The sequence below is a fragment of the Dermochelys coriacea genome, chromosome 1 (assembly GCF_009764565.3).
Source record: "Dermochelys coriacea isolate rDerCor1 chromosome 1, rDerCor1.pri.v4, whole genome shotgun sequence".
NCBI lineage: Eukaryota > Metazoa > Chordata > Testudines > Dermochelyidae > Dermochelys > Dermochelys coriacea.
Window position 1 is genome coordinate 22718909 of NC_050068.2, and position 17344 is coordinate 22736252.

At 44.4% G+C, this 17344-nt stretch overlaps 1 protein-coding gene across 1 annotated transcript in view; it reads right to left on the bottom strand.

Moving 5' to 3' along the window:
• The window catches only part of CTSC (cathepsin C), a 33288-nt gene extending 25721 nt beyond the window's left edge, over positions 1 to 7567 (bottom strand). Inside the window, exons 1-2 of the mRNA XM_038374104.2 lie at positions 7050 to 7567; positions 3157 to 3302 (exon numbers count right to left, since the gene is read on the bottom strand). Coding sequence (XP_038230032.1) covers positions 3157 to 3302; positions 7050 to 7215 — 312 coding nt within the window. The 5' untranslated portion in view covers positions 7216 to 7567. The remainder of the gene's footprint in view (positions 1 to 3156; positions 3303 to 7049) is intronic.
• Between the last annotated feature and the right edge of the window lie 9777 nt (positions 7568 to 17344).

Sequence of the window (17344 nt, forward strand, 5' to 3'; positions counted from 1 at the left end):
CACATTGTTCCAGCACCCCTGGGTGGGGGGCAATAATACTAACTGGTTGGTTGTGTTAACATTGAGCTAATGCAGTTATTGGACAGAATGAAAGCTCTTGCTAAAGAGCACTCATTCCTTGTTCCATTATGAGCTGGATCCACATCTCTGGATCCTCCACAGAGACAAACAAGAGAAGACTTCACATCCCTGGCAATTCCAGGGTAGCACAAAAAACAAACAGTTTAAACTTTTAAAGCTAAAAATGGCACAAACCCTATTTTTTTGCTCCCTGGGTCACAGTTATGTCTAAACACTTCTAAGGAGCAATGTTAAAATAATATTTTTCATTTCAGCTTGGAATGTCCTGAACATTTTAGAATAAGTAATTAGTATGCCTGGCATTTTGAAGTTAAGAGTCAGGTAGTCCTTTCCTTAAAGATTTTACAGTAGAAGATAAATGGACCAGATCATCAGCTGGTGCTAACTAATGTACCTCCACTGATTTCAAGAAAGCTATGCCAATTTACATCAGATGAGAATCTGCCCAGATAGCTTTAGATCTGCAACAGACTAAAGCTATGATTCATTGATCTGCAAATTTACAGGAGAGACATGCCTTTCCCCAAAGCATGCCACAAGGTTATGTCCCTCAGCATCTTAACTTTCCGACTCGCAGCCGTGAAATAGAAACACAACCTCTTCCCTTTTTCAGCCACTGTAGAAACTGAAAACTCTTGTCTAACCCTTAGAAAAAGTTGCATCAGGAGTTGTGAACACTAACGCTATGTCTACCCTAGAGATCTTACAGTGGCACAGCTGTATTGCTATAGCTGCGTCGCTGTAAGGTCTCCCGTATAGCTGCTCTAAACCATTAATTAAACCACCCTCAACGAGTGGTGGTAGCTATGTCGGCAGGAGAGAGTTCTCCTGTAGATTTAGCGTTGTCAGACTGGTGCTTCTGTCAGTATCATTTATGTCGATTAGGGGTGTGTTTTTTCACACCCGAGTGACATAAGTTTTATCGACAAAAGTGCTAGTGCAGACACAGCCTAAGAATCTGTAGGGCCAAGGTTGCGGAAGATTGGTGAGGAGCTAAGTGATGGACTGAGTACGTGACTGGATGTAAGCAGAGGCACTTTCAATGAACTTTGTCCGACAGACCCTGCCAAAAGGTATTGTAGCAAAGCTCAGCATATTTTTGCCTGTAAACAAGTTAGTTTATGTAATAAGCATAAATCGTACATATAAGAATGTAACCAGCTGTTGACCCCATGTAACCCCGAGATAAGTGCGGAGAATATAGCACCGCAGAGGACCCCCTCCCCCGCAGAGTCCTGCCTGGTCAGCTGTCCCGAATGGCCAGAGTCCCCTGCCGCCCCTCCGCACGTCCTACGGGCTCCCCGCGCAGATTGGAGCGTCAGTTCTTCCTTCCTTCAATAAAGCGCAGTTTACTATTCTTAGGCCTGAGCTTCCTCCTTTCGCTGGTATTTCGCCCCTGCCCTTGCGGGCACACATCTGTACTATTGATTCATGGTTTCCAAAATAATCTTTGCCTTCCTTTTATAGGCTGTGTCTCAGTAATTGCCTTTACAATATCCAAATGAGAATGGGACCTATTCTGAACTGCAAGTTAGTTATAATTTGCTTCATGATCAACTCAAATAGTCCTACCTAATCTTTGAAAGAACGGAGACTTTAACCCAGGTATGTTCTGCTGAAGGAATCTGAAACATTTATCGTCAATGGTGGTGTAATAGCCTACTTATTCAATAAGCACCTTATGTTTCCAACTACTAACAGCATCCGCAAAACCAGGAATAGATCAAATTGCCATGCAGTAGGGAATCTCAGATATTTTTCCTCTGAATCTCAAAGAGCTTCATTCTTCCTTGTTCATGCATTTATTTGAGGAATAGTCAGAATACTCATTAGGTAGCAGTTACCACCACATTTCAAGGCACTAAACCAGCTTTCACAAACGTACAAGAATAGGTCAGACCGGTGTTTTTATCAGTCTGACTGCCATGGCCCTTTGACTCAGTTAGTGCTCTCCAAATGAATTTTGGATTTCACAAGAGCCAAGTTTAATCTCTTGTGAATGCTATTGGAGCAGCACTGTTACCCAGCAACTCCTGCACCAGGGGAGCCTATCTGTGGAAATGCAGCTTGTTTACATTTCTTTCAGAATCCACTTGCTGTTTCTACAGTTTATCAAGATGTAACTTGATAACTGACATTTGTCTCAACTGCTCACTTTATTGGCTCTTGAAGCAACTCTTCACATTTAATGTGAAAGACATCAGCTTAGGATCCCACTGTCTGCGTCGGTCTAGTATTTCCCCTAAGTGTGTCTGTCAAGGAAAGTAACACTATTATGTTCAATTCTGACAGGTGGAATTAATAGTTCAGTCCTAGATGCGTGAAAGAAAACAAGCCAGTATATTGGGCTCCATTACCTTAGTAATGGCAACAATTCATAATTCACAGTGAGATATGCAGCGACTCGAGGTAACTAAAGTTAATTTAGGAATTTACCTTTACATAGTCTCAGGTGAACTGCAATGCAAAGCAAACATAACTAGATCTCATTCTTTCCTACTTTATAATCTTTAAAATTTCATAGATTTCAAGGCCATTATGATAGTCTAATCTGATGACCTGCATACTACAGGCCAGAGAACCTCACCCAATAATACCGGCCTCAAGACCGTAAATTCTAGTTAAGCTATAGCCTTCTTGCTGCTTTGTGCTGACTAATGTTTTGTTTGTTTTTCATTAGAAATTGCATTCTTGTTTATCTTATTTTACCTGCAGAACTTTGTACTGATGAATCCAGTCTTGATTTAAAGAGGTAAGGGGCGGAGAATCCAGATTAGCTCATCAGAGCTTTACTTCCTTCACTGTTAGACTTGCATAATGAAGCAGCATGAGGCTGTCCCCCAAACTGCCCCTCTCCCTTCACACCTACCTGTGGTCCTTCCACCCTACTTGGAGGGAGAGGGCGGAGAGAGGGGAGGGGTGAAACTGCAGCTCAGTTTACAGTCTTATGTGACATTATTCACATCTAATAAGGACTTGTCCAGATGGCGAAATTAACCAGAATAGCTATTCTGGAATATCTTTTTTTTTCCGATTTTTGGGGGGGGGAGAAATGTAACAAAAATTAAAACTTACCTTAAAAAATGCAAACCATTTGTAATCATTTATTACAACTTCAAAGCCTTGATTGTAAATTATGGTGAAGAAGCCAAAATTGCCCACATCATCTTGAGCCACAGCCACCTTCTGAAGAGTCACAACTACTTTTTTTTCCACCGGTCCTGCAGAGATGAGACAATTTTTACATGGGTGGGTTAAAGCAGAAATTTACGCCACTTACGAAGTTACACTACCAGACTTGAAAATAAAGTTCTGGCATTAGGGCTGTTGTGACACGCAGAAAGCACTACATTGGCAGATAAACTTTTATCAGGATCAGTTTTTTACTTGATATATTTTTCCTGTTGGTGCACTTGACTTCTTCTTTCAGAGCTTTATGGTTTTTATATATCTGGGTTTGGCACATGAGAAGTACTGAGCACCTGTTGCAGGAATAGGTTTATTTTCCTGAAGTGGAATCTATTACACAAGCTTTCTTAACTCTGGATATTAATAGCAGTGAAATGATTGGCCCCATGATAGCAAAGCTTGAAGTGGCTTCTTAACACACATCTGTCGTTAAGTATTATCAGTACTCTGCCATTCAGTGCCAGGCAGCCTAGAACAGACATTGCATGGCAGTTCCAATAGGGGCACCCTTCCTCTCCTCAGAATCCCTCCTCCAAGCTTGTTTCCCACAACCAAAATCTCAACTCTGGGCAAGAGAAGCAGCAGAGCACTAGGCAGATGGAAAAGAAAAGAAAAGACAGCCAACCCTGAAAAATATGAAAGAGAAAATGATCTCTCCCCAGGGCAGTTCTCTCCAACCTCCCTTCCCAGTAGGTCTGTTTCAATTGCTCTTGATACGATCAGCCTAACGGTGACTAGAAAAGGAGTACTTGTGGCACCTTAGAGACTAATAAATTTATTTGAGCATAAGCTTTCATGAGTTACAGCTCACTTCATCGGATGCATGACTGTGACTGTAAACTCCTTCAGTCAAAGAACCTGTCTTTTTGGCTATGAAGTGCCCAGTGGAGCAATAGAGCTATACTACACCACCCATCCACACCCAGGGAGTGGGGAGGGAAGTGAAGTGTCCGAGAAGTCTGCCATTAAGATGGAGGCAAATGAATGAAATGCAGAGAATGGATGGTGGAGCGAGTAGAAGCAGAGAAAGGAATTTAGGGCAGGCAAATGCCAAATAAAACTACCACAGGAGCAATATGAGAAAGAGGCCCAATTTTAGATTACTTATGTGCATTCCTCATACTGGGCTATGGGAGAAAGCAGCTGTTGGACAATTTCACCAATGGCACTCGATTAAATTCACATCCACATAGGACATTTAAAATATTTTTGAAACCATTTTTAAATACGGGGCGGCAATCAGATTTGCATATAGCCATGTTCCAAACCACTGTAATTGTTTTAAAAGAAAAGGTCCCTGGCCCTGATCCACTGCCACGACTGACTTTTAGATGCTTTAAAGTCACAGAAACACACCATGATCCCCAAAGTCCGAGTTAGGCACCTAGGTTCCCCAAACAATGCATGGGGAGAGACAGGTCACTTAGAATGTGATCCACAAATCCTAGCAAGCAGGGCAGGGAGATGCCTAAACTAGCCAGTGAAAGATGCCGATGACAGTAGTGTGTCTAAGACCAACCCTTTCAGAGAGAGGCACCTAAGCCTCAGCTGCAGGAGGTGACTATCTCTGGTCTGGAACCAGGAGAAGATAGTTATTCCACTGTCTAACTTGTGTGCATAGGACCAATCCAGTAAGTGCACTCAGAGGCTGTATAACCCCACACAAAACATTTAAGCCAGTGGCTAAAGTACTCACCTGGGATGTGGGAGACCCCCATTACAAGTCCGTCCTCTGCCAGGTGAGAAGGGATTTGAACAGAGATCGGCTACCGCGCAGGTAGGAGGGCAGGACAAGATGCAATGTGTTAAAACTACAGCATAGCAGATTTAGATTAAATCTCAGGGAAAACTTCCTAACTGCAAGAACAGTAGGACAATGGAACAGACTGCCTAGGGAGGTTGTGGAAGCTTCTTCACTGGAGATTTTCAAAAGGAGGCTGGATAGCCATCGGTCTTGGGTGGTTTAGACCCAACAAATCCTGCACCTTGGCAGGGTTAGCCTAGATGACCCTTGTGGTCCCTTCTAACCCTATGGTTCTAGGATTCTAAGGCAGCTCCCTGCTCTGTGGATCAGGAGACAGGGCATATTTACACCACTTTGAGATTAGGTGTGATTCCTCGATTGAGGAGATATACCCATGCTAACAATAAAGCAGAGTGTGGCAGCACAAGCGGGGGGCAGGGCTAGCAGAATCTGCCATGGGCCCTAGCTGGGGTGGTTAGCCCCTCCCACTGCTTGCACTACAGCAGCTACACTCCATTTTTAAAAAGAAAAGGAGTACTTGTGGCACCTTAGAGACTAACAAATTTATTAGAGCATAAGCTTTCGTGAGCTACAGCTCACTTTTGCATCCGATGAAGTGAGCTGTAGCTCACGAAAGCTTATGCTCCAATAAATTTGTTAGTCTCTAAGGTGCCACAAGTACTCCTTTTCTTTTTGCGAATACAGACTAACACGGCTGCTACTCTGAAACTCCATTTTTAGTGCCCTAGCTTGAGGAGAGCTAGCATGTGTATCTCCTCAAGCTGGGAATCAATCGCACACTCAGCTCCAAGTGAGTGCATGCTCAGAGGCAGGGTCAGGCACACTTTACTGCAAAAATGTAGGTGCCAAGCGAATTTAGGCACCTACGGGGTTAAGCTGCAGTCAAGCAGGAGTTTTGTAGATCACAGTGGCTTCTAAAAATGGGAATTAGGTGCCTAAATCTGGAGGTTAGAGACTTTAAGTACCTTTATGAATCCAGGCCCCTGCCCCTATTAGAAAAGGCATCCAAGACTAACTACAACTAGGTTTCAGAGTAGCAGCCGTGTTAGTCTGTATTCGCAAAAAGAAAAGGAGTTACTTGTGGCACCTTAGAGACGAACAAATTTATTAGAGCATAAGCTTTCGTGAGCTACAGCTCACTTCATTGGATGCATTGAAGTGAAGCTGTAGCTCACGAAAGCTTATGCTCTAATAAATTTGTTCGTCTCTAAAGTGCCACAAGTAACTCCTTTTCTTTTTGAGCTACAGCTTTCATGAGCTGCAGCTTTTGTCAGCTTGGTTTACTTGTAACCAATGTGCCCTTTAGCATCACATGGTGAGAAGGGAGGGAAATACCATTGTTTGGTCATTATTCCCATCCTAACCTTCCGAACTTCTCATAACATATTGCTGCTTAATAACAGAATGAAAATGTCTAGATTTGTAAGAGAGAAATTCTGAAACAGTTTTTACAGCTCACATTGAGTTCCCTACAGAAGTGTTGGTGCTAACACCCAATTTCTCATTCTACTTCCTCTTCTGATATCTGAATTGATACATCAGAGTGGGAATTTCCTAAGGCAGGCCCCCTAAACATTAACCAGAATGTAATTTAAAGAGAAGAAACAAGTACACAAGTTTCCAAGGAGTTCTTACGGGGTCCAAGGGCCATGTAATCCAGACAATACTTTTACAAAAATATCCCGTGTGGTTTTACAGTTACCCACTAAATGGATTAGGGGACAGATGGGGGGGGGGGCCCTAGGGTGGAAAAAAAAGGATCAGACATACCCCATGGTTTTTAAAAAGCCGGGGGAACAGAATGTGTTTTACCAACACTCTTAAGGGGCCAAGGGGGCTTTTTTGTTCGTTTTTAAAAGGATTTTAACTAAAGCGTGTTTGTCTGAGATTGTCACAAGCTGATTATCGTGCTGGCCGGAGGGGCGGAAAGCAAAAAAAGGAAGAGAAAACCACGTGGAGAGAGAAAATAAGGGGGGGGGGGAGAGGGAGAGAAATGCCCCCCCCCAGCACTTACCCATCTCGGAGCAGTTAATGTGTCGGTTCTGGCCCCCCTTCCCCACCTGGAAGAGCCAAGTGCCCTCCAGGTCCGCAAAGCTGCAGTTGGCCGGGGTGTCGGCCAGCGACTCCCGGAGCTGGCAGAGCAGGAGGACGGGGAAAAGGCACCGCGCCAGGCGCCCCATAGCCCCGCGGCTGGGGGGGAGCCGAGTCACCGGCGGGGAGCGGAACCGGCCGGCGCGGAGACGGCCCAGCAAGGGCAGCAGCGGCGGCGGGCGGGCGGCCTCCCTCTCCCGCCTCTACGCGCTACCGGGTTGGGGCCGGCGGGGACCAAAGGCCGGACCCGCCCCGGAGGGATCACGTGGAGAAGGGGAACGTGGCCTCCTCCCCGGGCCTGGAGCGGGCCTCCTGGGCGCCGCAGGGCGGACGCGGCTGCAAACCCCGCTCGCTGGTGGGGCGACCGGGCTGCTCTCCCGGGCTAGTCGCCCAGCATCATTCCTGATCTTCCCCGGGGCTTCAGACCGCTGGAGCAGATCCGCCCCGGCTGCACAACCTGTGGGCTAGCGCTTTAAAAAAAATCACCCCCTCCCCCCCAAAAAACAAACGTTGGCCATCCAAAAACTTTCCATTTTTGACAACCACAATCTTTAGTCAAAACATTTTCAGCCAGCTGTGTTAGAAATGCCCCCCCCCCCCGCCCATTATAGAGATGGGGCAAAACCAATGGTGCCAGTTCCTCCCTCCTCCACCTCCCACTGAATTTGGGGGTGGTGGGTAGGGGGAGGTTCGTATGAAATAGAAGCCAGATCCAAACTGTTTCTGGTTGAAGCAAGTTGTAGATTTTGCCACTGCTGCTTCTGATTTGGCAACTCTTCATTGACCAGTTTTTACAGAATCAAAATCAAACCCAGCTTGATTTGTCTGTTGCAGAGATGGAGCAAACTCCATTAATGTGGGTGATTCAAATTAAAGCAAATCTGCCTAGTTTTGTAAACCCCAGACTTACAAAGAAGGAAGTGTTTCAGAGTAGCAGCCGTGTTAGTCTGTATTCGCAAAAAAGAAAAGGAGTACTTGTGGCACCTTAGAGACTAACAAATTTATTAGAGCATAAGCTTTCGTGAGCTACAGCATCCGATGAAGTGAGCTGTAGCTCACGAAAGCTTATGCTCTAATAAATTTGTTAGTCTCTAAGGTGCCACAAGTACTCCTTTTCTTTTTGACATGTTTTGAACTTTTTGTTCTCCCTCCTATTTTAATACAGCTTGTTCAAATGTAAAACATTGTGTCCTCTTTTCCCAGCTGCCTTTCTCTTCTGCTCAGAGGGCACAGTAATTACACGGCAGCTAGTGCTTGTCTACACTAGTGCTCCCACCATTTCCCCATAATTATTAATCAGGCTAAGTAATGCCTAGGGACCTGCTGACAAGAGGGTCCTGGTGTATGTATAACACTGTATAACATAGAGTAGCAGACTGTCCCTATTCTGCAGCGCTTACATTCTAAGTAGACAAAACACGTATAATTTTTACAGACAGTAGCAAACATTCATGTTTGAATTTTCAAACTAACGTATTAGCTAAATAGCCTGTCGGAATACTCAAATTAGGGGTTGTCTTCACATACAGCAAGACAAGGAAGAACTTTAGTGAAGATGCTACACTAGAGAAGAGGTAGCCGTGTTAATGGGAGAAGCTCTCCCATCAACACGGTGCGGTCTACACAGAAGGTTAGGTCATGAAACTATGTCGCCCAAGGCCATGGATTTTTCACACCCCTGAATGATGTAGTTGTACCAATATAGGGCTGTAGTGTAGACCTGGCCTCAGTGCCTTACAAGGTCCTTTCAAATGAGTAGACTGCCAGAATATGACAGTTATATCCAGTAACCATGGATTAGCACATGAAGAGAGTGTTCCTGATAAGAACATCAGCTGTGAAATGGTTAACTGTGTGAGCATTTACATGCAAACCCATGGAATGAAAGAGTTCACATTTCTCTTAATGGCTGTTGTTTCATTGTGTCTGCAGATTCCAAATGTGCATAGCTTTCCATTCTGAAGGTTATGTCTACAACCAGAGATGCTAGACAATTTATGCAAGAGTGAATGGATTCTAGGGAGGAGCAGCGGGGAATAAGATATACAGAAATAGCCTATGCTAGTGGAAAGAAAAGGAGTTCTTGTGGCACCTTAGAGACTAACAAATTTATTTGAGCATAAGCTTTCATGAGCTACAGCTCATTTCATCGGATGCATTCAGTGGAAAATACAGTGGGGAGATTTATATACACAGAGAACATGAAACAATGGGTGTTACCATATACACTGTAAGGAGAGTGATCAGGTAAGGTGAGCTATTACCAACAGGAGAGCTGGGGGAGGGGAGGAGAAGAAACCTTTTGTAGTGATAATCAAGGTGGGCCATTTCCAGCAGTTGACAAGAATGTCTGAGGAATAGTGGGGGAAGGGGGACAGAAGGGGGGGAATAAACTTGGGGAAATAGTTTTACTTTACTGTATTTTCCACTGAATGCATCCGATGAAGTGAGCTGTAGCCCACAAAAGCTTATGCTCAAATAAATTTGTTAGTCTCTAAGGTGCCACAAGTATTCCTTTTCTTTTTGCGGATACAGACTAACACGGCTGCTACTCTGAAACCTATGTTATGGAGTTTGCAGAAATTTAAGCAAGGAAGTGTTAACACTGAAATTAATGCATCACTTTGACTAAAGGTGTATTTTTAAACTGTTTAAATTAAGCCAGTGGAAACCCCTGTGTAGACTTATTTTGGTTTAAAAGTGGTTTATAGCAGTTTAGCTTAAATCAATTCCTAAATGAGTTAAGCTATACCTGGTTTAAACCAAAATCAGAGTGTCCACTTTGTATTTTGCACTGGTTTAACTAAATTAGCTTAAAATCACACCTTTAGTTAAAAGAGAGCACTGAATTTCAATGCCAATACTTCACAGCTTGTATTTCTCCCAGTCATCCTCAAGGGGAGGAATTAGTTTCAATGTCAACATTGCTAGAACCATCATCTGGTAAATGTCCTTGTTCAGGGCAACAGAAAAACAATAACACACTGCACTTATTCAGAGACTATCATTAGATGTTTTACAAAGGTGGGTGAAGTAAAATTCCTCCCACATTGCAGATAAGGAAACTGGCATAAATTCAATTCAGTGAGACTTTGTTGGGATGAGAAGCTATACAAATGTTGTCAAGGTACCAAAATAAAAAAGGAACAGACCCCTAATGGATATAACAGAGGTAGTTACAATTTGTTTTCCATATGCACTGCCATTTCTGACTGTTCCTGATCTGGTGACAGGTGGCTACCTAGCATGATGCCATCTCATCTGACTCTCACCTTTCACCCATGGTGTCAGGACACAATGTTTACCTCCTCGCTTTCTGAGGTCAAGTTTTCTTGATAACATGAGGAAATATCCTTCTTGCACTTCCTCTTATTTTGGAGCAGAAAACATCTCTCTATCTCAGGGCTTGCCTACACTTTCAGCACTCTGCCACTGTAGTGCTTAGTACTTATGCTGATGGCGTAGGTACTCCATCTCCCCGAAAAGAAGTAGCTACGTTGAAGAGAGAAGCCCTCCTGTTGACATAGTGTTGTCTACACTGGAGTTTAGGTCAGTATAACTACATCACCCAGGGGTGTGGAATTAGTTACACCTACGTAAGTTTGTACTATAGACCAAGCTTCAATCTCTCCTCTATCACATTGATTGTACAAAGGTTTGGACTGTGCTTTGTGCCTCCCTTTCCACCTGTAGTTGATGGTCGCTGAAGGCTTGTCTACATGCTAAGTTGCACCTGTTTAACTTAAATCTGTTTAGAGTCACACCTTTAGGCTATGTCCACGTGTGTAATTCCTTGCCAGAGATGTTGTGAAGGCCAAGACTATAACAGGGTTCAGAAAAAAAAAAAAAAACTAGATAAGTTCATGGAGGATAGGTCCATCAATAGCTATTAGCCAGAATAGACAGGGATGGTGTCCCTAGCTTCTGTTTGCCAGAAGCTGGGAATGGGTGATGGGATGGATCACTTGATGATTACATGTTCTGTTCATTCCCTCTGGGACAGCTGGCATTGGTCACTGTTGGAAGACAGGATACTGAGCTAGCATCGACCTTTGGCCTAACCCAGTTTGGTCTTATGTCTTCACTGCAAATACAGGTATATCTTTACATCGAGATAGCTAACGATATAAAATCCTTGTGGAAATAAGGCACAGGTAGATTTTACCTCCAGGTAGCTAGTGGAATTCAACCTGTATCCCCTACCTGGCATTTATCTTGAGTAGCTACATGGAGTTAAAAACTACCTGTGCCATTTCTCTGCTAGGACTGTACATTGAGATAGCTATCACAATATCACCTAGGGAAGATACAGCCTTAAACTCCTACCGCTGTGTATGTAGACTAGGCCTTAGGTAAGATTATTCTTTTACGTAGAGACTGTCCAGTTTGGCCAATGTATATGGCAGAGGGGCATTGCTGGCACATGATGGCATATATCACATTGGTAGAGCCTCTGATAGTGTGGCTGATGTGATTAGGTCCTATGATGGTGTCCTCTAAATAGATATGTAGATACAGTTAGCAATGGGCTTTGTTGCAAGGATAGGTTCCTGGGTTAGTGTTTTTGTTGTGTGGTATGTGGTTGGTGGTGAGTATTTGCTTCAGGTTGGGGGGCTGTCTGTAAGCAAGGACTGGCCTGTCTCCCAAGATCTGTGAGAGTGATGGGTCGTCCTTCAGGATAGGTTGTAGATCCTTGATGATGCATTGGAGAGGTTTTAGTTGGGGGCTGAAGGTGACGGCTAGTGGCGTTCTGTTATTTTCTTTGTTGGGCCTGTCCTGTAGTAGGTTTCAGAGTAGCAGCTATGTTAGTCTGTATTCGCAAAAAGAAAAGGAGTACTTGTGGCACCTTAGAGACTAACAAATTTATTAGAGCATAAGCTTTCGTGAGCTACAGCTCACTTCATCGGATGCATTTGGTGGAAAAAACAGAGGAGAGATTTATATACACACACACAGAGAACATGAAACAATGGGTTTATCATACACACTGTAAGGAGAGTGATCACTTAAGATAAGCCATCACCAGCAGCAGGGGGGGGAAAGGAGGAAAACCTTTCATGGTGACAAGCAAGGTAGGCTAATTCCAGCAGTTAACAAGAATATCAGAGGAACAGTGGGGGGTGTGGTGGGAGGGAGAAATACCATGGGGAAATAGTTTTACTTTGTGTAATGACTCATCCATTCCCAGTCTCTATTCAAGCCTAAATTAATTGTATCCAGTTTGCAAATTAATTCCAATTCAGCAGTCTCTCGTTGGAGTCTGTTTCTGAAGCTTTTTTGTTGAAGTATAGCCACTCTTAGGTCTGTGATTGAGTGACCAGAGAGATTGAAGTGTTCTCCAACTGGTTTTTGAATGTTATAATTCTTGACATCTGATTTGTGTCCATTCATTCTTTTACGTAGAGACTGTCCAGTTTGGCCAATGTACATGGCAGAGGGGCATTGCTGGCACATGATGGCATATATCACATTGGTAGATGCGCAGGTGAACGAGCCTCTGATAATGTGGCTGATGTGATTAGGCCCTATGATGGTATCCCCTGAATAGATATGTGGACAGAGTTGGCAACGGGCTTTGTTGCAAGGAAAGGTTCCTAGGTTAGTGGTTCTGTTGTGTGGTGTGTGGTTGCTGGTGAGTATTTGCTTCAGATTGGGGGGCTGTCTGTAAGCAAGGACTGGTCTGTCTCCCAAGATCTGTGAGAGTGATGGCTCGTCCCTCAGGATAGGTTGTAGATCCTTGATGATGCGTTGGAGAGGTTTTAGTTGGGGGCTGAAGGTGATGGCTAGTGGCGTTCTGTTGTTTTCTTTGTTGGGCCTGTCCTGTAGTAGGTGACTTCTGGGTACTCTTCTGGCTCTGTCAATCTGTTTCTTCACTTCAGCAGGTGGGTATTGTAGTTGTAGGAATGCATGATAGAGATCTTGTAGGTGTTTGTCTCTGTCTGAGGGGTTGGAGCAAATGCGGTTATATCGTAGCGCTTGGTTGTAGACAATGGATCGAGTGGTATGATCTGGATGAAAGCTAGAGGCATGTAGGTAGGAATAGCGGTCAGTAGGTTTCCGATATAGGGTGGTGTTTATGTGACCATCGCTTATTAGCACCGTAGTGTCCAGGAAGTGGATCTCTTGTGTGGACTGGTCCAGGCTGAGGTTGATGGTGGGATGGAAATTGTTGAAATCATGGTGGAATTCCTCAAGAGCTTCTTTTCCATGGGTCCAGATGATGAAGATGTCATCAATGTAGCGCAAGTAGAGTAGGGGCATTAGGGGACGAGCGCTGAGGAAGCGTTGTTCTAAGTCAGCCATAAAAATGTTGGCATACTGTGGGGCCATGCGGGTACCCATCGCAGTGCCGCTGATTTGAAGGTATACATTGTTACCAAATGTGAAATAGTTATGGGTCAGGACAAAGTCACAAAGTTCTGCCACCAGGTTAGCCGTGACAGTATCGGGGATACTGTTCCTGACGGCTTGTAGTCCATCTTTGTGTGGAATGTTGGTGTAGAGGGCTTCTACATCCATAGTGGCTAGGATGGTGTTTTTAGGAAGATCACCAATGGACTGTAGTTTCCTCAGGAAATCGGTGGTGTCTCGAAGATAGCTGGGAGTGCTGGTAACGAAGGGCCTGAGGAGGGAGTCTACATAGCCAGACAATCCTGCTGTCAGGGTGCCAATGCCTGAGATGATGGGGCGTCCAGGATTTCCAGGTTTATGGATCTTGGGTAGCAGATAGAATACCCCAGGTCGGGGCTCCAGGGGTGTGTCTGTGCGGATTTGTTCTTGTGCTTTTTCAGGGAGTTTCTTGAGCAAATGCTGTAGTTTCTTTTGCAAAAAGAAAAGGAGTACTTGTGGCACCTTAGAGACTAACAAATTTATTAGAGCATAAGCTTTCGTGAGCTACAGCTCACTTCATCGGATGCATTTGGTGGAAAAAACAGAGGAGAGATTTATATACACACACACAGAGAACATGAAACAATGGGTTTATCATACACACTGTAAGGAGAGTGATCACTTAAGATAAGCCATCACCAACAGCAGGGGGGGGAAAGGAGGAAAACCTTTCATGGTGACAAGCAGGTAGGCTAATTCCAGCAGTTAACAAGAATATCAGAGGAACAGTTGGGGGTGGGGTGGGAGGGAGAAATACCATGGGGAAATAGTTTTACTTTGTGTAATGACTCATCCATTCCCAGTCTCTATTCAAGCCTAAGTTAATTGTATCCAGTTTGCAAATTAATTCCAATTCAGCAGTCTCTCGTTGGAGTCTGTTTTTGAAGCTTTTTTGTTGAAGTATAGCCACTCTTAGGTCTGTGATCGAGTGACCAGAGAGATTGAAGTGTTCTCCAACTGGTTTTTGAATGTTATAATTCTTGACGTCTGATTTGTGTCCATTCATTCTTTTACGTAGAGACTGGAATTAATTTGCAAACTGGATACAATTAACTTAGGCTTGAATAGAGACTGGGAATGGATGAGTCATTACACAAAGTAAAACTATTTCCCCATGGTATTTCTCCCCCCCACCCCACCCCCCACTGTTCCTCTGATATTCTTGTTAACTGCTGGAATTAGCCTACCTGCTTGTCACCATGAAAGGTTTTCCTCCTTTCCCCCCCCTGCTCTTGGTGATGGCTTATCTTAAGTGATCACTCTCCTTACAGTGTGTATGATAAACCCATTGTTTCATGTTCTCTGTGTGTGTGTATATAAATCTCTCCTCTGTTTTTTCCACCAAATGCATCCGATGAAGTGAGCTGTAGCTCACGAAAGCTTATGCTCTAATAAATTTGTTAGTCTCTAAGGTGCCACAAGTACTCCTTTTCTTTTTGCGAATACAGACTAACACGGCTGCTACTCTGAAACCTGTGATTATGCAAGGCACTGAATTTAGCCGTATAGAGTGGAAATCTGTCAACTTCATGAAAAAACTCGCACAGATACAGACAGACATCATCTTCCTCTCCAAATGCAAACAGATGGACATCATACCGAAAGGACTGAAGGTAAAAAATCCATTACAATCTACATACCACACAGACTATGCTGACAGCTTGTGCCACACACTCTCAAGGAAACTGCGGAACCACCTGATCAGCATCCTCTACAGCAAACAGGGAAAGATTAAGAATGAGCTCTCAAAACTGGATACTCTCATAAAGAACCAACCTTCCACACAAACTTCCTCGTGGCTGGACTTTACAAAAACTAGACAAGCCATTTACAAAACACACTTTGATTCTCTACAAAAGAAAAAGGACACTAAGCTATCTAAACTACTATATGCCACAAGGGGCCACAACAATGGTTCCCGTAACCCACCCAGCAATATTGTTAATCTATCCAACTATACTCTTAACCCAGCGGAAGAATCTGTCCTATCTCGGGGCCTCTCCTTTTTCCCCTCCACCCCCACGAACATGATACAGTTCTGTGGTGACCTAGAATCCTATTTTCGACGTCTCAGACTCAAGGAATATTTCCAACACACCTCTGACCAACATATTAACCCACAGAGACCTTCCTGCCAACACTACAAAAAGAAGGATTCTGGGTGGACTCCTCCTGAAGGTCGAAACAGCAGCCTGGATTTCTACATAGACTGCTTCCGCCGACGTGCACGAGCTGAAATTGTGGAAAAGCAGCATCGCTTACCCCATAACCTCAGCCATGCAGAACACAGTGCCATCCACAGCCTCAGAAACAACTCTGACATCATAATCAAAAAGGCTGACAAAGGAGGTGCTGTCGTCATCATGAATAGGTCAGAGTATGAACAAGAGGCTACTAGGCAGCTCTCCAACACCACTTTCTACAAGCCATTACCCTCTGATCCCACTGAGAGTTACCAAAAGAAACTACAGCATTTGCTCAAGAAACTCCCTGAAAAAGCACAAGAACAAATCCGCACAGACACACCCCTGGAGCCAGGACCTGGGGTATTCTATCTGCTACCCAAGATCCATAAACCTGGAAATCCTGGACGCCCCATCATCTCAGGCATTGGCACCCTGACAGCAGGATTGTCTGGCTATGTAGACTCCCTCCTCAGGCCCTACATTACCAGCACTCCCAGCTATCTTCGAGACACCACCGATTTCCTGAGGAAACTACAGTCCATTGGTGATCTTCCTAAAAACACCATCCTAGCCACTATGGATGTAGAAGCCCTCTACACCAACATTCCACACAAAGATGGACTACAAGCCGTCAGGAACAGTATCCCCGATACTGTCACGGCTAACCTGGTGGCAGAACTTTGTGACTTTGTCCTGACCCATAACTATTTCACATTTGGTGACAATGTATACCTTCAAATCAGCGGCACTGCGATGGGTACCCGCATGGCCCCACAGTTTGCCAACATTTTTATGGCTGACTTAGAACAACGCTTCCTGAGCTCTCGTTGCCTAATGCCCCTACTCTACTTGCGCTACATTGATGACATCTTCATCATCTGGACCCATGGAAAAGAAGCTCTTGAGGAATTCCACCATGATTTCAACAATTTCCATCCCACCATCAACCTCAGCCTGGACCAGTCCACACAAGAGATCCACTTCCTGGACACTACGGTGCTAATAAGCGATGGTCACATAAACACCACCCTATATCGGAAACCTACTGACCGCTATTCCTACCTACATGCCTCTAGCTTTCATCCAGATCATACCACTCGATCCATTGTCTACAGCCAAGCGCTACGATATAACCACATTTGCTCCAACCCCTCAGACAGAGACAAACACCTACAAGATCTCTATCATGCATTCCTACAACTACAGTACCCACCTGCTGAAGTGAAGAAATAGATTGACAGAGCCAGAAGAGTACCCAGAAGTCACCTACTACAGGACAGGCCCAACAAAGAAAACAACAGAACGCCACTAGCCATCACCTTCAGCCCCCAACTAAAACCTCTCCAACGCATCATCAAGGATCTACAACCTATCCTGAAGGACGAGCCATCGCTCTCTCAGATCTTGGGAGACAGACCAGTCCTTGCTTACAGACAGCCTCCCAATCTGAAGCAAATACTCACCAGCAACCACACACCACACAACAGAACCACTAACCCAGGAACCTATCCTTGCAACAAAGCCCGTTGCCAACTCTGTCCACATATCTATTCAGGGGATACCATCATAGGGCCTAATCACATCAGCCACACTATCAGAGGCTCGTTCACCTGCGCATCTACCAATGTGATATATGCCATCA